Consider the following 23421-nt stretch of genomic DNA (forward strand, 5'->3'; position numbering starts at 1 on the left):
CTGTTCGCATTAAAGGGCCTCTATAATAAATCAACTGGATGTCCCTGACGCCAGTAGTGGTAAATTAAATATCGCTGACTTCACATGACTGGCATTTTTTAAATAATTAAGTGGCAGAGCGACAGCCTTCCAGCGGACGACACACAGGAAATGAATTTTTCACTGAATGAGCGTCGGCCGGTGTGAGGTTTCACGACCAACTACCATCAGGAAAGAGAGGGAAAAGAGGAGAGAGAGAGAGAGAGAGAGAGAGAGAGAGAGAGAGAGAGAGAGAGAGAGAGAGAGAGAGAGAGAGAGAGAGAGAGAGAGAGAGAGAGAGAGAGAGAGAGAGAGACTACAACACCTCCAAATTGGGCAGCAGCTTCTAGGTCCTAGGAAGGAAGAGAGGAGGGGGGGGAAAGGTAGCAGTAGCGGAATGAAGGAAGGGAGGACAGGAAGAATGAAGGAAGAAAGGAAGGAAGGAAGGAAGGAAGGAAGGAAGGAAGGAAAGAAGGAAGGAGGGAATGAGGGAATGAAGGGGGGGGGGAGGTGTGGTAGCCAGCCAGCTGGAGAAAGACTGGATTACTGCTGTAAGGAAGGTGTCAGCCAACACAAACAGCCCCCAGCCTCATGGCACTGTCTGAGTCCTTTCAACCTCCCCACTCCCCCCACCCCCCCCCTCCCCTTCCTCCTCCTCTTCCTCAGTGTATATACCCACCCAACCCCCCACCTCACCCCGCAACACCACATCTAGACACCAGCTTAGACCAAACAAGGCCTACTGCTCTCTCTCTCTGGCTGCTAGGAGTTCAGGCCCTTCCTCTTTCTCGATTCAATTATATTACATTCAATTCACTTACATTACCTTATTGGCATGAAACAGTGATGCCAAAGCAGTATACAAAATGTGCATTGTCAGAAACCAACAAACAGTTAAACAACAGTTTTTACAATCAAACCATGTCGAGATTATAAATTATTTGGTTTCATGGCATGTAAGATGCATCAGTAAGCACTAGTGCTGTTATTTTGCACAGCATAGTAATGCTGCAATCCATGCTGCTATATTCTTGATTATATTATATTTTTCTTTGCTATATCCTATTACTATTTGGTGCTGCAACGACACAATTTCCCCACAGTGTCAATTTATATGAAGTGAGAAAGAGACAGAGACAGAAAGAGATAGAGAATTCTGAATCTGAATTCGTAGGAGAGAAAGATTTATAATATGTGGTTACACTGATTTGTTCTTTCTATATCCAGCCTGAACTAATCATTTTTTTCTGCCAACTTGGATTCATTATTTGAATGTTCCTGCTTGATTTTTCAAGATCCTTCATTAACAAGGTAGTGCAGCACACACACACAAACACAGTCATACAAGTGGAACAGATGTTTATAGGTATGTACATTCCAATAAAGCAAATTGAATTGAGAGGGAGAGAAAGAAAGACAGAGAGAGAGAGAGAGAAAAAGACTTTGACACAGAGACACAGAGAGCGTCTGGACTCCACATGCCGAGTGTTTACTTTACGTCGGGCAGCCGCTGGCCGTTTGGTTTACATGTTCGTATGTCGGGGCGGCGTATTGTCAGGACCCCGCCGCACGCTGGGGCACGTTTGTTTTATTTTTAATGCAAGGCTAGGGACATAAAAGGTAAAAAAGCCACGAGTGTATGGAATTCGCTATCTTTAGTCCGGGCAGAGCCACCACTCGGCATGACGGACCAATTCATATCAAGTGGTAAGATATGCACCTCCCGCCCACATTCGGGAAGTTAAATGTAACGTTACACTATAGATACATTGCTATTCCAGGCATGAAGCCAAAGCCACAGCTGGTAGAGAGAGAGACAGACAGAGAGGGAAGGAGAGAGACAGTCATCTGTTAATGTCCATTACATCTCAGTTGATATGCTCTATAGTTTTGGCAGCGTAGGTTTCTTTCCTGTCATGCCAATAAAGCATAATTGAATTGAACTGACAGAGAGAGAGTGAGTGAGCAAGGCTGAGAGTAAAGCTGAGAGAGAGGGAGAGAGAAAGAGAGAGAGGAAGCAAATTGCAAAAATTGACTTCCGCCATCTATGCTAAACTAGCATTTTATCAGGAACACAACAAAGCAGGAAAACGGAAATCTCCCCTTAGGAATGACTGGGAGTTGTACGTCAAAAAAAAAAAAAAGACATCCTGGAGAATAAATCACATTGGTGGCTAAGTGAAAAGACACACACTCATGCACGATGATGGTATACAGGTTAAAACCCCCCGCCAATGAACCCAAGAGTCCCTGCTGGCCTGGGACTGAATCCTGAGAGAAGCAAAGACAACGCACTAAACTAAGAAGTCTCCACAAACTCAGAGCAACGATGCAATTATTTCACTGATCCTGATGAAAACTAGATCCAAGGGGAGCTGGCACTCACAAACGTAAAAAACAAAACAAAACCGAGAAGTTTAAATGCATTTGTATGCTACATCTGTGACTCAAAAACATTTAGCACTTTTTCACTTAAGCACATGTCACTTTATTGGTCAGATTTAGAATAAAAATGGAGACTTTACATCTCGATTTGAGAAGTTTTTTCTTCCATTTGTGAGTGCCTGCTTCATTTGCATCAAGTCTAAATTTGATTTTTGGGCCTAAACACCCTGTTTCTGCATGTCCAAACACATTCAGTTTGTGCTGTACTGATCCTCATTTTATGTAAAACATTGGTCTTTAAAAGTGGTAATCGTTGAGTTCCTTAATTTTGTCTCCATCTCTGTCACTAAGAGCTCATTGCTGTGGTGTTTCTGCACTGCTCTTCCCAGAGATCACCTGTCAATCAAACAGTGTGTCCAGTACTGTGTCATCTTTTTCTTTTTTCTGTTGATGCAGTTTGAGTTTCTGTAGGTGGCGCTCTTTTCTCTGTCTGTTCAGCTATGGTGGATATCACTGCTCATACTAACTACCCAGTTCTTCTTCTATTTATTCCAAACAAACCGCTGTTGCTGCTGCAGGAAACATAAAACGCATCACTTCCTGTGTACCAGAGGATTTTCCCAGGAAAGACCTACCAACACCGGGTGTTTAGAACAGCAAATGTAAAAGCTTTCATGACCTGGACATAGGTGAATCACTGTTGTGTTAAAGCAATCGGCGACAGAGTGTGGCAAAACACACATTTATTTACACACATTTTTTATTATTTGAAAATCTTGTGGATTAATACTTTTATGCACTGAATAAAAATGAATCAAGGCTACAAGTGTATGGCAACATCTTGCTATTTTACGAGGACAGAATACCACCAGAACATTCCCTCCTGTTTCCCCCTCTCGGTTTTCCTATCTGTCTCAATGAAAAGAACAAATACTAAAGGGAAACACACACACACATTCAATGGCGGATAAGTCACTTGAAGCTGTATTTACTCAGGAAACGTGTGAGAGTAGCTTCTTAGTGAGAATTATTACAGCCCATAGATTAAGGAGCTGTCTGCTGAGCATTGTTAACTGCTTCAGCCTGCGGTATAATATTGAACAAAACTGGCAACGCTCCAAAATGACAACCAGAACCTGTAAATCTCACTGACAGCAGTTCACAAGGAGGAGAATGTCAAGCTACTAACAATGACACTATAATAACACTACTACTTATTTATACTATTAACAGGATTTATTAATAATGAATCAACTATTAATGATAACACTACTAGAAGTTCCTCAAGTGGAATTAGATCTCTGTACTACTGTACTCTATAGTGATCGATCATATGTCAAAATTCTGGCAGTCATGCCAATAAAGCTATTGAATTTAAAGAGAGAGGGGTAGAGAGAGGGGGGGGGAGAATGAAAGAGAGAGAAACATGACTCCCTCTCCATGGGTCATGAAGATGGGTCACCTGGTGAAATAGAGGGGGAGGAGGATTGAAAAGGTTGGATGGCGCGAAAAGTGAGATGGGCTCTCCAACTGTAACCCAAGTCCCCTCGGTCCCCGGAGACCCGGCAGATCAACTGACTGGACCCCAATCAACACCGACTGATATGGAGCCGACAGAGGGATGGATGGATGGAGGGATGGATCCTTCTCACTGGTTCTCACTGGTCATGGAATTTCTGGAATATCATGGAAGTCTGAGCGATGTGTATTCCAGACAGGGAAAGTCAGGGAATTTCACAGATTCTTTGGGGAAGTCAGGGAATTTTATAACTAGATCACTTTACAGGAATATATTGGTATGTGCTTGTTTCACACAGTCATTGCATTAGATGGTGGTTTTTAGCTGTTTTTCTCCACAGCAAGTCCAATCTAGTGGAGACCAGCCAGCTTGCCTGCTACCCCCTCTGCTCCTCTTAAGTGAGCTTTGTTCCTCTCTGCTCCGTGGTGGAAGATGGAAAAATGAATGAATGAATGAATCAATCAATTAATCAATCAAACAAGCTCCCTAACTTGCTCTCTGTATAAATCTCACTGTGTGTATCTGTCTATCCATCCAGCCATCAATCCTTCAGGCACCAGCTCCTGGTCATAATCAGGGTGGGAAATCACTTCTTATCACTAGCCAAACGCTTCCACATTTTGACTGGGTCTCCCCACCCCAGCAGCCACTTTTTCAGGCAGCCAACCGTTATCTAAAAATCTAGTTGGCCAGTAAAATAGCGAATGTGGCTGCTGGATTTGAGGCATACTAGCCACTGCCCAGCGGCTGGAGCGTGGTGTTGTGGAGCGTTCTGTACATTTATGCGTGATGGCTGAGTCAGATCATAAAACCTCTTTCTATTGCATTGTATACTTGACCTTATATACTTCAGCGCTTGAGTTTTTTTCTGATCTCTTCATCTCTACAGGATGCGTGCCTCCACTTGTACATCAACAGCAGAAACCACTCCAGCCTGTCGCATCGCCCACACATGAGACATCCACCGAGCGTGTAGAACACTAAGAACAACATCTTGATATCATGTTGCACCTCCCTTTTGCACAATCCTCGTCTCAACTGTCTTAAGGTATTAAAAGATCCTTCTTTAACCTGTCTCGGCCCCTCCACCTACATCTCCCCTTCATGTTTGAAGTGGATTTAAAGGCTCAAGATGTAATTACAGCGCAGCATCCTGGAAACACTGTTGCCCAACCACCGGCTTTGTTTACTTGTTTTACTTACCGACTTATTGGATTGAAAATATCTTTTTGCAATGTGAAATTTATTGACCAAGCATTAGATACAAAGGCGGACAGTATATGACAGCTAGAGAGTATATATATGACATCGATATGAACTCTGAGGAGGTAAAAGCTTTGTTGACATTTGTAACGATTGTAAACACAGAGTGATACAGCCTATACTATCAGTTAGTACTATCAACAAGTCAAACTCTTCAAGAACAGGTGTGAATACGCAAAAAATTTATATGGTCAACTAAATTCCACAATATATCATTAATAAAAAGTATTGTTATCAAAATCTTCCTGGAGTTCAAGCATATTGTACATCGAAGAATGTCCATCTAGCTTTTACATTTGCTGCATCACATATTATATGTAAATACGTGAGTCAATATGAATACAGTGAGCTTATGTTATCAGGATAGCAATTCCATCAACTGAAAAGTTTAATTCCAAAACACTACATATCCAATCTGAAAAATAATTGCTACCTGAAATTCATTACTCCATGTTTCATAACATGGTTTTTTCCAACTTTTTAATCTCAAATCAATCTTCAAATATTTTATTTTTTAACCACTTTTTAACACATTTTTGAATGTGTTAGTAGTCTAAGTAATAGTAGTTGTAGTACTAGTAATAGAAGTAATAGTAATATTGGTGGTAGTAGTAGTAGTAGTAGTTCAAGTAAATTTGATTCCCTCCTCTTGATTGTACAATACTTCAACAGTATTGTACAATCATTTTCTAAGAGAAGGTGTCAGTTTATTTTGAAATGCCAGGCCTCTGATTTTGAAATGAAACTCTCCCAACGTCACCATCAGTGGTGCAATTCAAAACAATGCAGCCCAGTCAAAGGTAGTGGATGACCTCTGCTCTATATTTACACCTCACTGGAAGATCAAGTAAGAGAAGTGTAACCCGATAGCTTGGTCTCATAAGCAGCCAACTCTGATCTTTGCAGAAATGTCAAGAATGTATTTGTCACAGCAACATGACAATAGTATGTTGTACACAGAATAGAGGGATGGGCTGTGGCATCAACGGTAGATTCCTGTGATTAAGCTGCAGAGGTTAGGCTTAGTTTTTTCCACTGTAGGACAGGGGGTGGGGGAGTGAGGGGGTGGGGGGGGGTGGGTCAGGTGTCATAATGCATGACTCAGGTAAACCAAACCCGAGAGAGAGAGAGAGAGAGAGAGAGAGAGAGAGAGAGAGAGAGAGAGAGAGAGAGAGAGAGAGAGAGAGAGAGAGAGAGAGAGAGAGAGAGAGAGAGAGAATTTGAATTCTAAAACAACAAGCTACGTGACAACCTACACCCAGGTACAGAAACAACTGTAATTCACCTAATCACAATTATTAAAAAAAAAGAGATTAAACCAAAAAGATTAGAGCAACATACTTGAAAGAGAGAGAGAGACAGAGACAAAAGGAGATACAAAGATAACATGAGAGATTCCTCAGAGAAATAGATACAATGAGATAGAATAAGAGTGAGTGTAAGAAAGTGTATTTGTATGAAGAATTGAAGATGCTTTGGCAACACTGCTCCTCTGACATTCATGCCAATAAATGTGTAAGAATGGGAGAGAGCGACAGAATAAGAAAGACAAAGAAATAGAAAGGGAGAGACAGAGAGAGATAGTGTAAGAAAGAGAGAGAGACAGATGAAGAGAGAGGGACAGGTAAAGAGCAAAAGGCTCTGAAACAGGAGCTGCCTCTTAAATAAGAATGAGCAGTTCTGTGGTCAACAACACTGGTGACCAGGTCACTGGTCAAACTGTTTTTTTTGTTTGTGTTTTAGAGGGTAAACAGGGGACAGTGATGTCTTCACTGGCAGGTGCTTCACTGTGCCCCCCCCCCCCCCCCCCCCCCCCCCCCCCTCCTCCCTTCACAGCTTTATAACACAGCTAACCACTTCAATCAATGGACACCCGGATTGACAGATAAAGCCATCAGCTGACGAGTGCCATTTGGGTCCCAGATCAATATGGCAGACATCAGCTGCTATAAGCCGAGGAGAGAGAGGTAGGGAGACGTAGAAACAGAGAAGGAGACAGAGAGAGAGAGAGAGAGAGGGAGAGAGGGGTGGGGGCAGGTACTGGTTCACACTCATCTCTGAAATTTTACCTCCCATCAATGCTAATTACTTTTGGCTTTTGGAATCCATGGCGATGTGGCATACATTTACCTTTTGGGGATTTAGCTGACGCTCTTCTCCAAAGCGAACAGCAGAATAAGCTTCAGTCCCTCGATCACCAACATCACAAGCAAAGGTCAGGACCTTAGTGTCCTCACAATATTCACGTAACCACAGAATGATCACGGAAGAGCAGGGTATCTGAAGGCTTTAGACAGACAAATTTTACTCTCATTAAATGCTGCCTGGAAATTAACTTAAGACCAATTTAAAAAACAAAATACAAGAAACAAACTGGCAAAACCAGCCTATTTCTAACTGAATATAACTAATCAAGGTTTTGTTAATTATAAATGAGGAGTGCAAGGACACCAGGAAATCCAACTGTGTTCAGTAAAGCACATATGATGCATATTGTACTACTAACCCTGCTCTGTATTAATGTAAGAGTGAACATGAAGCACAAAGAAACCTGTCAATACATGTTAAAAACAATGAGACTTCTAACTGTATTTTTTATTTAGATCATGTATTTCAAGAGCATTTCAGACTTTTTGAGGACCCGTGGATACACTAAAGAGTGAAGTGCTAACAAAAGGAAAAAGAATAAGAGCTAAGAAGACAGACAGAAGGTTTTTTTGTGAGAGAGCAATCAGAGCCGGTACAGAGGGGATATGAAGCCAGGAGTTGGCAAACATATCAGTTGCAGACAAACGCCTTACACTTAAGCACATAAACAAAAACGCCCTCAATGCAGTAGCATGACAATAGCGTTCGGCAACTGCACTCTCCATTTCTCAGCCGCCTTCTCTCGCATCGACGCGTCTTATTTTCCATTAGGCCTCTTTGCACTCGGGTCTCCGTGACCGCGTGGCTTATGCAGCGCTACTGCAGAGCCGCGCTGGAAGTGAGCTCAGGGCTATTGTGCTGCTGGAGGGCTCCTCTGGGGGGCTGTAATGCATTTCATACCATCCATCACTGGGGTGTGGAGGCCAGGAAACATTGCTTTAACAGCACACACAGGACACAGATGGAGAAGCAAGACACAGAGATACGCAGAGATAGCAAGGAGCACAGAAGGAGAACAGTTTGGGCCCGTCCGTGCTTCAAAAAGAAGTAGTTTGTTTCAGGGGGGGAAAGAGCGTCTGCTACTTCAGTTTCAGCTGTTGGATATTGAATTCTCGTGGTGCGCCGCATACAAACTTTTACAAAAAAAAAAAAAAAAAAAAATTCTGCCCGGTTGAACTGAGCAGCCCGTGTTATTTTTCCTCTGACCGATGACCTCGCCTGCGCTCATCCTCTTCTCTGCTCACTTACTTATGAGCCTGGTGATTAAGAATCTCCCGGCTCTGCAGCTTATGAGACTCAAATCCCCGTACAGTATGGTTGTAATTAAAAATGGACGGCACGGTGGCTATTCAGGACCCGTTGGAACGTTCTGGCTAAATGACTGAGGAAATAACGGGGAGGGGGTGGAGCGCTCCAGAGAGAGATAAAGAGGGAGAGGGAGAGAGAGGGAGAGAGAGAGAGAGAGAGAGAGAGAGAGAGAGAGAGAGAGAGAGCGAGAGAGAGAGGAAGAGACACAAAGACTGGACTGGGTTGGTAAGAAACAAAAAAGAGTCTCGAGATTCTGATCTGACGCGCCCCCCCAACACACACACACACACACACACACATACACTCACTAAAAAAAAAAAAAAAAAAAAAAAAAAAAAAATCAGGAAAACCACTATTTCCTTTTGTTTTGGAGGAAGAGCGGAGCAGAGCCACAGTAGATGAGCTCGCTCCCTAAAGGCTGGGTTGTAATTTAGCCAACGGGTGGAGTTCAGCCAAGGCAAAGATAATCTCAGCCCTCCAACATATCAACACGGCAACCGCAAAATCTTTGATCACAAAAACAAGGGGGGGGAAAAAAAAAAAAACCTGTCTACGCTAAGAATAGTTTCTTCTTTTGGCGTCTGGCTTGGGGCAATGATTAGAAAGCGGTGGTTGGGTCTCTGGTAGCTCTTGGGTCCCCACCCTTTCCTCAAGACTGGGGGCCCAAGCGTTACCGGCTCCAGCCTTTCCAGCCCGCTCGTCCACCCTGCCGGTTTATCGCTCCGTCTGGTTGGCCAGCTCGCTCCAAGCCTCTGCCCACTGACGGGTCGCTCGCTTCCAGAGGGAAATGAAAGAGCGTGGCCTCGTTTCCACACAAGCCGACCCTGCTGCCTCCCTTCACCTCCCCCCCTCCCCCCCTCCGGTCACCGCGGCACCCCGTCTGCCCCCTCGTCTCCCACCGCGGTGTCCATGTCTGACCTCTCCATCCTTCATCCCCTCCCTCTTCCCTGCCTCTTTCGCACATATAGACACGCGACGCTCTCTCCCTTGTCTTCTGTCCGTCAGCGTTGCCCTATCAAAAGGTTGGCCCCCACTTTTTTAGGGGATCATTAATCATCCTGTGTAGGACAGGAGGCCCCCTTAATCCAGCCCCCCACCCCCCTCAGCAAGCAGGCCGGAGCGCAGCCCTCCGCCCCTATCCCCCATGGTGTTATCAAGTTTCAGTGGTTGTAACTGTAGCACAATAAACAGAGGGGGAAGGAGGGTGATGGGGGGTGGAGGAGGAGGAGGAGGAGGAGGAAGGGGACGGAGACAGAGAGAAAGACAGACAGAGATTGAGAGGACAACATGTAGTTTTCCCAATTGCATCTCATTTCTGCAGTCAATGCAACGCACGTTTCTTAGCTCTTGGAATGGATCGCGTCCATAAGCCATCGAGTCAGATTGTGAAACTAGCAGAAAATAAGTTGGATTCCCAATTACAAATAAAAACTATAAGGTTTATTGTCTCATGCACTGAGAAATTTCCCGGCAACCAGCGGTTCAACAGGTCTGATTCAAATGAATAGCATTTTACCCACAGTCCCAACATTTCCTAAAATGGACAAATGCCTCCACTTGACAATGCCTTGTTTTTAAACCGGGTGCTGCCATTTTCCAGAAGTGGCGGGGTGTTAGCTAAATGAAAATGAGGCTGTATCAAAGAGCCAGAGAATGTTCCTATTGTGGCGTGGTGTTTGTGCAGAGGGCCCGCCTGTTACGAGGGCCGGCGTGAGGCTGACCGGGGGAGTAATATAATGCATACATGGATCCCCCAGAGCCCATTCATGGTGTAATTGGTGTGGACAGAGCTCTCGGTCTCAGGGTTACAGTTAGGGAACTTCCTCTGGTGTCCTGCTGGGAGGCCACTGTTCCCACGCCGCAAACACTGCAACAAATATCCGTCTTAACTAGTCATTTAACCTAGTATAGAAGCTTAAAATCGTATTTTGCTTAAAACAACTGCCAAAAATGTGAGATAACTTCATTTGTTTCCAATGCAAATCAAATTGTTTCAAGAATTTCCTTGAATGGAGTAACATTATGTCGATACCAGAAGAGTAGGCTGACTTATTTCAAGATATTATCACTTGTTTTGATGAAACTGAAACTGCACTGGAAACAAGTGAAATCATCTAACCCTTTTTTCATCTTAACACTTTTTTTTTTTTCTTTTTTTTACTTGAAATAAGGAAAACAAGATTTTAAGACAGAATTTTGGATATTTCGATATTTAGAATATCTCCACTTTGCCGCCTGGCCTCTGAAAACATTACTGGCAGCCTCAGTGAAGCCATTAGGGACTTTACAGCAAGAAACAGAGCAGAGCCGCTGCCAACAGGCTGCAGCTAAATGAGACGTCTTCATTACAATCATCACCATCTTTCCCTCCCTCCTTCCCTCCCACTCCCTTCTCTAATTCTATCTCCCTCTCTCCGGTCCTATCTAGACCATTGCGGATAAATGGCACAGACAAAGTCCGGCTTTCCGCATTATCATTATCAACAGAGGCCTAAATCGACTGCGTAAGGATTTCCCCCCTAAAATAACTGCTGCTCTTACCAAAGCAGTGATAGCACACCATGTGGTCCCTCTTAAGCTGAATCCACACTGCGCCTTAAAGAGTGTCACACTGGGGTGGATCTAGCCTCTGCTGACCGCAACGTGTGGGGCTTTTCTGGCTGGGAGTAGCAGGGGCTAAAACACTTGTCTTTACCCACCCCCGATCACACCCAGCCTCCCCTCTCCTCGGCTGGTGATTTCACTGAACAGGAGTCTCTCTCTCTGGCTCTGTCCATCACAGTCCGCGACCATTAATCATCTCAAGTGGACAGCGCTGACAGGCAGTTGGCCGCTTCACTCGCTTTTTTTTTCTTCTTCTTTATGAAACACCCGTAGCTCCCGCAGTCTCACTTACTGCCCCCCCCCCCCACCTCCCCAACATTTACCCCCTTCCCAACCCCGCCTCTTGCCCCAAAACCCCCATCCCAGATGAGAAAGTGGCCGGGTGTCAAACCAAAACAAACAATCACCCATCTGCTTAATCGAAAGCTTTGAGGTGGTTAATGGCGTCGAGGCAGCGTCGAAGCGTTCCTCTGCGCTCCCCCCTGTAATGGATATGATCAACAATGATGCCGGTCTAACGCGCGCAGGCCGACATCCTCCGCCTGCACTCCTCCTGTGTGAGCAGCTGTACTGCATTTACATTACATTTACATGTTTAGGCCTTCAGCTAACGATTCTATCTAGAGCGACATGGAGCGAGTGAGCTTCAGTTCCTTGACTGCCAACAATACAAGCGACGAATAGTAAGCAGGTCAAGGGTCAGTGGATCTGACAAATATTCCTGTGACCCTAGTGGTGGGTAAAGAAATCAGATCCTGGGAGAAAAGGTAGGAACGTTTTTCTTTTTGTGTGCCGTCTGCCATTTCTGTGATACAGGGCCCATCAATGGGCCCCTTTACACACAGGCAGGATTTAGGACAGCTGCTAAAATTCCTCAACCGTGAACACACACACCCACACACACACACACACACACTCATGCCTTTTTTTAAGCACAGAGGCAGGAAATGGGAATCCCTCGTAAGTTTTCCTTCCGTTGTTGCTTTCCTCTCAAGGCCTGGAGGCCCCAGGACGAGGTGGGAAAATCGCTTCACCATTTGTCTCCCTTCCGTCCACAGACTCCAGTCGATTTCACTCAGACAACCTCACAATCTGCTCCTTCAAATGGACTCGTATTCTGCTTTGTAAAATGTAAAATGAGGCAAATGAGGCTGGCATTTTTTTCCCCATATGATCTCCTTAGAAGTGCTACATAGTAACAAAATTAAAATGAGAGAGATATCCAAAGGTCTCTGTCATTTTAGTTTAACAAAAAAAAAACAGACTGCAGTAATCTTGAACCCATCTCCATGAAGGGAAAAGGGAGGATGGTTAATTGCATGGTAATTACAGGGTGCCAACGACGGGAGCTTGGCCAGGCTTTGCTCTCCATCTCATGCACTCTTGGCACAGCAACAGCAAAATCCAGCCAAGCAATTTGTTCTGTGATTAAGACTCCGATTTAGGAGACAGCGGAGGTCAGCCAAGTGCCTCTTGTCTTAATGGAGGGAAGTGTGTGTGTGTGTGTGTGGTGGGGAGGGGAGGGGAGTGTCGCTCTGAAGTAGCTGAAATGACTCCCTTCCCTCCTGTACAATGGTTGCACGATCATCCCTCCAGCTAAAAGCATTGACCTTATGGAATCAAGCTTCTGTAATGTCAATAGCAGCGCCCCGGTCGCACCCTGCATTCATGTTTGAAACGCAGCGCAGCCACCGCTGGTTAACTCTCACCCTTCTAGTTAGAAGTGTTAGAATGTCACTCTCTCTGCTGCCCTTTAACTTCAACAAATGAAACCGCGTTCAATCTGACGGCTATTAAAAAAGAAAAAGAAAACCGCCTTTCCTCCCCGGCTCCTATTCCTTTCCCTCACACTTCACACTTGTCTATTATAGATGATCATTCTAGCGACACAGGAATACTTGTTACAACTGTTGTCAGGCACTGACCCTTGCACTCCCTTACTACCGGCTGCTTGTACTGTTGGTGATCTAGGAACTTGATCCATGGAAGCTGATTCCACTCAGTGTGTAATTCACTTTGCAAAAGAGATTCAGTTAAACACCTAAAACGCAGCATGTAAATGATGGGAGCTGACATATTAACATACTGATTTCACCTATAATTTCATTTTGTGGACCTAAGCTCAGCATCTGTGCTATTTTAATTAATTTCCCTTTATGTTTTCTGCTTGTCAGCTTGATTTTTTATTTCATTTGTTTCTTTTCTTTGTTTTAAGGTGTGATGTTTTATAAGCCAATTTATCATTTGTTTCTCTTCTTTTTGTGTTTTTATCATTATATCATGTGTTTTAAGTCACTTCGCTTCTGTGTTTTACTATTCTGCAAATTCATTAAGCTAAAAAAAGCAGCGCAACAGAAAGACATTGATTTGTGTTTAATATGACATTTCCTTCCTTTTTTTTGCTTTAAGTGTGCAATGCCGTGAAAGTGAGGTTTAAAAAACAAACAAAAACAAAACAAAATGTGACACGCGGTAATCAGCCGGTTATCTGCTGTCCGGTGACGTTTTAGTCAGCTTGATGGATCTGTCTGTCTGACCAGCGTGAGTAAAGGGTCAGCCGGCCACTCCCAGCGTCTGCCACTGGACAGAGATGCTAACAGGCCTCTGACAGATCCCGTCCCTCCCTCTCTCTGACTCCGCTTAATTCATCACCCTCCAAACAAGACCTCCGGGCGCTGCGACCAGACCAGACACTCAGAAGCTGCTGCTTTCATGAACGGGAGCTCGCCAACACACATGTACTAGCACACACACATATGCACGCCCACGCATAGGGACACATCCACAAACACACGCACCATCATCATCCATCACATCCTGACAAAACAAACTATGCATCACGCACACACACACACACACACTCTCAACGCATCGCCCACCATAGCCTGTGACAAAACATAATGAAATATGCGCCACACACACACTCACACACCATCATCACCCATCATAGCCTGCCAAAACATAATGTAAAGTATGCACCACTGTAATAACATTGTGATTCACCTTGAGAGGTATTACTCTAGGCATGCATCTTGCCTGGGAACAGATTTGTCTGATAAATGTCTAAGTGCATTAGCTGCCCCAGTCGGAGGGGGTCTTGCAGGCAGTGTTAAAGGAGCACGCGGTCAGCTGAGCCTCTCTGGCTGTTGGCCAACTAAATAAGTAAGGCTACACCACACATCCTCCCGGCTCTGATTCTGCGGAGCCGCAGGATCAGAGCAGGCAGATCTCACCTGCCGACCCCTTAACGCCTTTACTCTGGGGAGGGGAATTACTGAAGGATTTCTGAGCCATTAAGAGTTAAAGCATTTAAAGTCGATCAGCGACGATGACGTACCGCATGAGCAGCAACAAAGGAAGGGGGTAAATAAATGTTTAAGAGCAAGGACCACAATGGAAATAAGCTTTCCATTTGTTGTGTTATCCTTGATCACTTTGAGACGCGTCTACATTATTAACACAGGTTCTAAAAATTGTCTGACAACATAAACTAGGTTGGCTGGGATATGCAGGCCCCAAACAGCCATCAGATGTAGTCCTAGAGTGAGATTTCAGTTGTTCTGGATGCGAAAGATAACAACCCCTCCCCCAACTGAAGCAGGAAATGACTCTGAAGAGATGGAAGTTGTGGTATTTGCTTTTTCCACCTGGGCACAGGGTGGGAAATTATCCCCCCCCCCCCCCATGTCACATCTGTTACAACCCTCAGACTCCCACCGTAATTTACAATGCAAACGTTTTTCTAAAGGTTTCAAAACTAACCTACATGTCTGTAAAGAAAGCATGGTTTTGAACTTAGAACATTATATATTACATGTTATATTGAATTTTCTGCCTCCACCCTAAAAAGTAAAAAGGGCTTGGGGTTGAGGTAGAGGTTCTTCAGACTGAAACCATAGGGGAACCCCAGAAGGTTCCTTGAGGCACCCCTTCATAACGGGTTCATAAACACTGACAGCATTTCCACAAAACTCTTCAGGGAACTCTTTAGGGATATTTTAGTGGAGTGAGTTGAGGTGCTTATTGGCTCCGTTTGGATCTTAGAAGAACCCCTGACCACACCTGGATCTGATATAAACGAGAATCTGCGCTTGCGTGGCTTTACTTTCCAATATGGAGGGGGGGGGGCATGAAAATAGTGAATAAGCAGCTGCAGCTTATTCCACAGTGGATTTCTGGAGAGCAGCCTTACCTCTTTTCTGCATGAAGGTGAAGAGGTCATCCAGAAACTCCTTCCTGTTGGGGTCGTTGTCCAGCTCGTACAGCTGAGGGGGGAAACAGAAGCCTGTCAGATCTATTTATAGCTCTGCACAAAGAAAGGTTTGCCTATTTAAAATTTCAGCAAGGCTGAGTTTCATAAGACTGGATGTTTCGATAAATGTAATGTCAGAAATCATTTGTGTCCTATACTACCCCCAAAAATATATTCTCGGGGGAACTAGTTACATCAGTGTAATTGTATTCTTTAACTTTTATTTATCCAGGGAAGGCTGACTAATCATGCATATTCTTTGTCAGCAACGTTCTGCTTTACGGTCACACTGCAACACATACTTTTGTATGCTCAGCAAAACCACTTCCCTGGGTAAAAGACAAGTTAAAAATAAAGTTGCCAATATGTTCCTGCACCAGTATCAGCAAGACTAAAGTGATTTTGATTGTGATGGCTTGTTGGTTTCGTTCTCGGTCACTTGATGGCCTGTTGGCTCTCTGTGGGTTCAGTCCTAATGCTCTCCAGATCCTCACCTTAGCAAAGTCTCTGGAGGCCTCTCCTCTTCCTCTGCTACTGTCAGCCTCATCCGCCCAGCCTGCACTCCCATTCTGCAACAGACAAGACAGGGAACACAGATAAGGTCAGTACACACACAGAAAACACAGACGCAAACACACACAGAGTGACTGAGTTCAATTCCAAAACCTAGTACATTCATTTTGGAAAATCATCTTTACATAAAGTTCATCATTTTATATCTCTAAAATCTAGAGGGTCCAGTGTGTAAAAGTGTTCTCATTAACTTAAGTTACCAACTATCCTTTTTTTCCGCACTATGAATCATTTTGTACCAGTAAGCAGTCACATTTTCAAATGGTGGGTGTCTCATTTCAGAATGAAACTCTTGCTTGTTAAGACGTACATGTATTAGTAACATCTTTCCAACAGCAATCATATCTAGTGGTATAGAAGCTTTTGTATGAATTACAACCAGTGATGTAGTGGTAAATAAAAATGTGGTTGAACTATGACCTCCAGTTGGTGATCACCATAAGGCAAACAACTACCAGTATACACATAAATCCAGTTATATTTTTAGAAAAAGCATTGATTTATGCTTCAATTCATGCCTGTTGCTGTGCAACTGGGTAAACTCTATTCTGCAAACAAAAAGCTGGGTAAACCAACTTCAGGTGGGTTTACCCTCCACTGCATCCCTAATTACTACAATTGCCAACATTCTCCAACACAAACACCAACACACACTCATACTCCAAGAATGCATTTTTTCCAGAGGTTGGAGGAGTAACCTCTGGAGTTATTGTGCCCCTGAGCTCCTGTGTCCCCCTCCCCCTTCATCCTCAAACATCTCCATTTGACCTAAACCATCTGCATCTGGGCCTGCCCTGCCCTGCCCCCACCCATGTCTTCCGACCCAGCTGGATACAAGGGCCCCCCATCCTTCAACCTCAACGCAGCTGCGACGGGCGGCCAAGTTCATGGAGTGTAGCTGGCTGTCAGGGGTGGGAGGGCTGGTCAGTAGCCATCATACACACACACACACACACACACACACACAGAGGCTGATCATGGCTGTGTGTATGTTTGCGAGTGTGTGGGGAGGAGGGAGAGGGAGGGGTCAATGGCCCCACAAGACGGGAAGGAAGGAAAATAGGGGCAGAAAGGGGTGCACGGTATGTGCCGAGCTGGAATGTCTCCTAAAGACAAAACCTATAAAAGCATCAGGAATCAAAACAAGATCCGTTTGGAGAGGGACGTTAATAGGTGCAGCCCGGGGTCTAGTTTCAGCCGGGAGCCCATTGGTCAGCGGCGACTACGGGGCCTGAAACGAGAGCCGGGAGGGCAAAGGTTGTCAAGGCCCCTGAGAGCAAGTCATTTTCACCCTCTCACTCTCTCTACTTGTAGGGGTTGTCAACATTCATGCTCCCTAAACAAATACTCATCAGCCATCAACTTGCAAACCCCATGCAACTGGTATGTTTCAGCTTAGAGCGGTAAACGCGTGAAGAATTTTGTTCCAAGGCGAGATATCCGCTATTTGGAAAAGGTGACACCTACTCATACAAAGGGATTCATGCTGACATGAAAATAAAATTATGAAAAAGAAATTGAATTATGAAAGAACATTTAGGTTATTAGTCTTACAAAACATTTTTTTCCTCTCAAATTGGCATGAACAGTTTCAATCAAAAATGCTACATTTCCATTTTTGAAAAAAATAAAATAAAATACAGGTTATGTTATCCTCTAAAAAAGTTACTAATTTGTAAGCATAGGTCTTACGATAGCCAAAACCTACAATACAATTCAATAGTGTTTTATTTTCATAAAAGCAATCATTTTGTCATAGTGGTTCTTGTCAAATAGTGGATATTTCATGCATTTCAAAATATAGTGCAAGCATCTTGGAATGAAACACTTATCACACTTACCCTCCTTTAAAATCATCCCCTCCAGCTCACTTATCAAAAATACATTTAGCTGTCAACTTCCTTTATCTATGTCATAGAGAATTACAACAGGATCATCATGGCAGGGTAAATGTATAGTACATTTGGAGGCCTTATAGACCTTTGCACACAATTTGACCGCCTTTGTTAACCTTTAACCATTATAAATGATTATAACAGAAGATAATTCAGATTATAGCCATGTATAATCTCACATGTTTGAAAAAACTTTGTAATCGGCACCTTTTATAGATGCTGGATGTTCTCTATTCAATGGCCCTGAGGTCAACGCTGTGCAATCTTACTGACTGTTACCAAATAAGGAGCCATAAAGCTACATGTGAAACACCATCATTCCCATGGTTAGCAGGTCAAGTAAATGTACTTTGTCAGTGCAATTCCACTGCTATGTGGATATTTATCAATCTGGTCATCAATCAATGTTAGCTATACTCCTACGTGTGTGTGTGTGTGTGTGTGTGTGTGTGTGTGTGTGTGTGTGTGTGTGTGTGTGTGTGTGTGTTGTTCTTGGCTGATGAAAGCCTCAAATCAATCCAAACCAAAATCCAACTTTATTTATATAGCATATTTCACACAACAATGTAACCCAAAGTGATTTGTCTATGTGTGTGTGTGTGTGTGTGTGTGAGAGGCAGAGAAAATATTCACTGTGAACTTGTCTTCATGTTAAGGGACTGTAAGTCACAACAGTAGAATAAACTTCAATTGCTGGATCGCCAAAATGAGAAGTAACTGCAGTGGACAGCAGACAGTGGCTGTTGGGTTATTGGCCTCAGTTTGTTAGGGGAACACAAACGTGTTTACACACAACAAACACACACACATATGCGCACACACACACTCTCTTAGCCTCCCTGAGGGACACTCAGCCTTATGGGAGCACAGGGGTCAAGGTGTTCCTGACATCACCGAGAACAAAGGTCTAAAGTGACAGAACGCCACTGCCCAGTGTCAGACTCTGCTGTAGCTTCCTGCTCCGTCCCGTCTGTTCTGCTTTAACCTACATTACTTTAATATTTCACCCAGGGATTCAAACACTTTTTCCATGGCAAGTAACCCCCAAAAAGTAGATATTCATTACATTCCTTGGACTCCCATGTGATAAGATTTCATCAGAGGTACTCCTATTTGAGAAGATTTTTTTGTTGTTGGATATTTATTTGGTACAAATCTGGACGACTGTTGTACTTTAAGTATAGAGGTAACAGCGGGGAGAGTGAAACCTCAGGTGAGAATAGACATTCCTATATCATTCTCTCACTGTCCTATCTTCAACTGAATGAAAGTACAGTGGAATTAAACTACTCTTTGGTTGGCTGGGCTCCTCTCTCTCTCTTTGGAAACCAGCGATTTACCCGACACTATTACCCACAGCGACCTGAGCAGGTAAAGGGGAATCCTGCTCTCAATGCAAATAAGCTCAGTTGCCTCTCATTGAAAACTAGTCGGCTTCTCAACTCGGTCCAAAAAAAGACATGAAGAACAGTCACTGGAGCATGGAAGCTATTACCCATGGATAGACATGTTGGCTCTTGAATGGGGACATTGGTCAACTGAGGAATGTTAAAACTATGTTGCTTTTTGACGAGCTAGAGTGGATCCCCGTCGTTTTGGGACCACTCCTTATGATCAGTCACCTCCGCCCCTTCATCACATCCAGCGCTCCACCCAGACTTCTAAGAAAAACAGCAGCAGCAGATTTCCACGTTCCCACACCCTGCCTACATACATGACAGGGTGCTGCAGAGGCTTGGGCTTGTCCCTTATAATTCAATTTGGTGGTTTCAAATAAAGCGTTCACAGTGTTTGTGAGTGTGTGTGTCTGTGTGTTTGTGTATGTGTGTTATAACTGCCATTGTTACTGCGGTAGAGATTTAACTACATATTGGACGTCCTTAATCCATGCACACTAAACCTCTGTAATATTTGAACCTTATGTAAATTCAATAGAAGCTATTTAAATAAAGCATTTAACTTGTGTGTGTCTGTGTGTGTGTGTCTGTGTGTGTGTATTGTAATTGCCATTGACTACATTTACTATATTTTAGAGTCCTGAAACCATGCAAAAACTTTTGAATATTGAATTTAGTGGATTCCAATGAAACATTTGAATTCTGTGTGTGTGTGTGTGTGTGTGTGTGTGTGTGTGTGTGTGTGTGTGTGTGTGTGTGTGTGTGTGTGTGTGTATATAGGATTTATATATATGTACATGTGTTTAAGCAGCCCACGTTTCTTCCTCTCTCTCTCTTGCAGCCTAATGCTGTTAGCAGGTTTACTGGCCAGGCGGTGGGTGGCCTAATCACATTATGGCCATACGTGACTGACTGGCGCAACGCCAAATCAGGGATGAGAATAAGGTAGTTGATCAGTAGTGAGCTCTAGTGGGTTATCACCAGGGGGAGGAGGCAGGCTGTCTGCACGTTGACATACAAACAATACCCCTGTGCCTAAAAAAGTGCTCTCTATGAAAGTGGTTTAGTGGGGTCCAAGGGTCCCCTGAGGCCCCTGAGGGTGGCCCAGGTGATGGCCAGCTAAATGAAGCACAGTTTAAATAAAGTATTATTCTGTTTAGTAGAAGTTAGCATAATCAGAGAATGTGTAAAAATGGCAAGCCAGGAGTCACCCTCTCCACTGTTATGTCAGTGCTGACATTTCAGGAAGTTGTTATATATATATATATATATATATATATATATATGTATAGACATATACTCTGTATATGGAGGGTATATTATGCAGACAAACAGCCCTCAACTAGTGCCGCAAAATGCTTACACTGACATTGCATTTTCAAAGGGTTCTTCAATCAAACAGCAAACTTCTGTCTAGCTCATTTCAGTCAAATTTATGACCTGCATTAACAAAACACTCCATTTTGAATGCACCAGGTGTGAAACCCATGTATTTGGACAATGGGTGCATGTGACATCATCGCTGTGGATTGCAGCGCACAACCTTCAGTTTGCAACATGTTGACATTCTTTGCATATCCCTCCATCTGCATTGGACAAACCTCACAACACGCACACGCCTACTTGGATGTCGATGCATACCTTGGGGGTAATTCAACGCAGCCATTATAGAGAGATATCTGGAGGAGAGCCACCATTTTAGTGCGGGAGGCCAGGCAAGCCGGAACAGGAAGGGTTAATGGCTGCTGCTTGGGGAGTGGGGGATGGATGGCATTGATTGCTCAGGATGTTGACAGCACTTCTCCAATTTGATAGTGGAGCTGTTATTAGATGAAGAGGCTCATTCTTAATAAAAGCATCATGTGATTTGCCCTCACTCTTCCAGCTGGGGGGGTTGGGGGTGGGTGGGCTGAAGTAGCGGTCGCGGAGGAATTTACGTTGTATGAGGCTCACTTTGGGAATCATCTCAGATCATAAAAAGGAGGGAAGAACTGGCTCCTGCAAATGTGCACGAGTGCTTTGAAACAGGTCAGCCTACAGCACAGAGCAGGCGGCGTTGATCCCATTTGAAGTAGGTCATTGTCACACTAGAGATAACAGGCTGGACGACACTGGCTGGACGGACGACAGAGAAAACACATTGGCTCCTCTGAAACGTGGAGCGGGCCAAAGAACAGTTGTTGTTTTGCAGCCCGCCGGTGTGATCCTGTGAACTAAAGGGGGCCTAATGAACGGAGGCACGTGTCCCTCGCCATATCAGAGCCCCGTTAGCCCTGAGCCATGCCCCTAACCCCTGCCTTTCCACTGTCATGGCTCCCTCTGTCCCGCCCTCTGCAGCTCCATGCTGCAGACCACGTCCCCAGGGCCGGGACAGCCATTGAACAGAGGGCCCGATCAATAGCCCTGGATGTGCAAACACGGGGAAGTCCCCAGCCCCCTCCGGACGCAATCTCACAGCACACGTCAATACTCATCATCCTCAGCCATCTACCGCCGCGGCCGGGGAAATTGAGATGAGGGCGGGATCACAGCACCCAGGGTGACCTCACCCCTTCACCTCCCAACAGAACACCCTAACTTTGACTAACACACAGGAGGTTTCCATGGGGAATCCTCACCAGAGTGCAAACAGTCACCTACAAAGTGTGTGTAAAGAGCCACACCCATCCTCAGTGAAAACAAAATATACACATGCACATACAAGCAATATCCCTATAGTAACCCTAGGCAGTAAATCATGGGTAAAGAAATGCCACAGTGCTCTCAGCGTGAGCCCTGCCACAATGGACACAGGAGGGAGGGTGACTTCAGTGAAATTCACCGGCATTCCTGTACACCAGTAACAGGACCTCACAATAACAGCAGCGCCCCTCTCATCCCACAGGTACTCTTAACATCTCATTCCCTGACTAATCTTTTCTAGCCAAATTGCTGGCTGTCAAAACAGTTCAGAGAGGGAAATCTTTTAAACAGACACAGCGGCGGTAATTTAATCACAATCAAGGAATGCCACAAGGCCTCCAGCACAATTCTGGATCACGGCCAACAATAGTGATAAATGGCGAGTAGCCAGCAAAGAGGTTACACGCTTCCTTTAATTACTGCTTGTACAGTGCGTTTGAGTGAACAAGCCATTACAGCTATTCAAGCTGTACGTTCCTCCTTTTCTGAAATATAACTCCTTTTTACTGTAGTGACCTGCCCTCCAAGAGAGTGATAGAGAGATATAGATAGATAGATAGATAGATAGACAGAAAGATAAAAAAAACTGAATAAAAAATAGTCAATCGAAATAACTAATCAAAAAAAGTCAATCATTTGCTTTACAAAGTACCAATTTGTGAGGAGGGACTGGGGTCAGTCTTGGATTAAATCAGATTACATTTACAGTAAGCGGGTTTCCTGCCGTGTTGGAGAACTACGGCTGCGCTGATGCCTTCAGTTTAAGTCGGACTGCGAAGCCCCCTCCGCTCTGGAAGAAAACGAATCTGCTCCCTCTCAGCATGCCTATAAAAACAAGCATTGCGGGGGGGGGGCTGCGATCTTTAATCCAAATCAAATAATTGGGGCCCTTATCCCTCAGCGGGACTCGGGGAATCATTTATAGTGCCTCTCGCTGTGGGGCGGGGGTGAGCGGTGAGGGGAGGGGTCGCTGGGATTGGGCTGAGCGGATAGCGGCCTTTATCTGCTAACTACTGTAAAGGATCTCATGGTGAGCTGGCCATACGCTACCGTCAACACAAAGGCACTGGCTAATCGCGATTCCATATGCAACAAGAGGGGAGTGAATCTCACCGCCGCTCGGGAACATATGGTGGAATTCCTCCTCGCGCACAGATCCAGCCCCGATTCTCTGCTCTCATTAGAGTTACTATGGAGCATAAAAAAAGCTCATATATCACATGAGAGCGGGCCGGCAGAGTGCGGGACCCGGGGGCCTGCCTGCCTCTGAGTGTCCGGTCATGTTGCTGGAGGTTGGAGGAGATTTCTTGCTCTTGGGGAACAGACAAAGTGGCGGGGACAGGGGGGCTAAACGTCCAGGGGCAGAACGTGTCGCTA

General features: G+C 44.6%; 1 protein-coding gene across 1 annotated transcript in view; it reads right to left on the reverse strand.

Annotated features, from left to right (window-relative positions):
* Nucleotides 1–23421, reverse strand: part of LOC139910123 (AT-rich interactive domain-containing protein 3B) — a 52480-nt gene that overhangs the window by 12656 nt on the left and 16403 nt on the right. The window contains 2 exon segments of the mRNA XM_071897335.2: nt 15438–15510; nt 15992–16066. Coding sequence (XP_071753436.1) covers nt 15438–15510; nt 15992–16066 — 148 coding nt within the window.

Source organism: Centroberyx gerrardi, chromosome 1 (assembly GCF_048128805.1).
Source record: "Centroberyx gerrardi isolate f3 chromosome 1, fCenGer3.hap1.cur.20231027, whole genome shotgun sequence".
In the NCBI taxonomy this organism is placed as follows: domain Eukaryota; kingdom Metazoa; phylum Chordata; class Actinopteri; order Beryciformes; family Berycidae; genus Centroberyx; species Centroberyx gerrardi.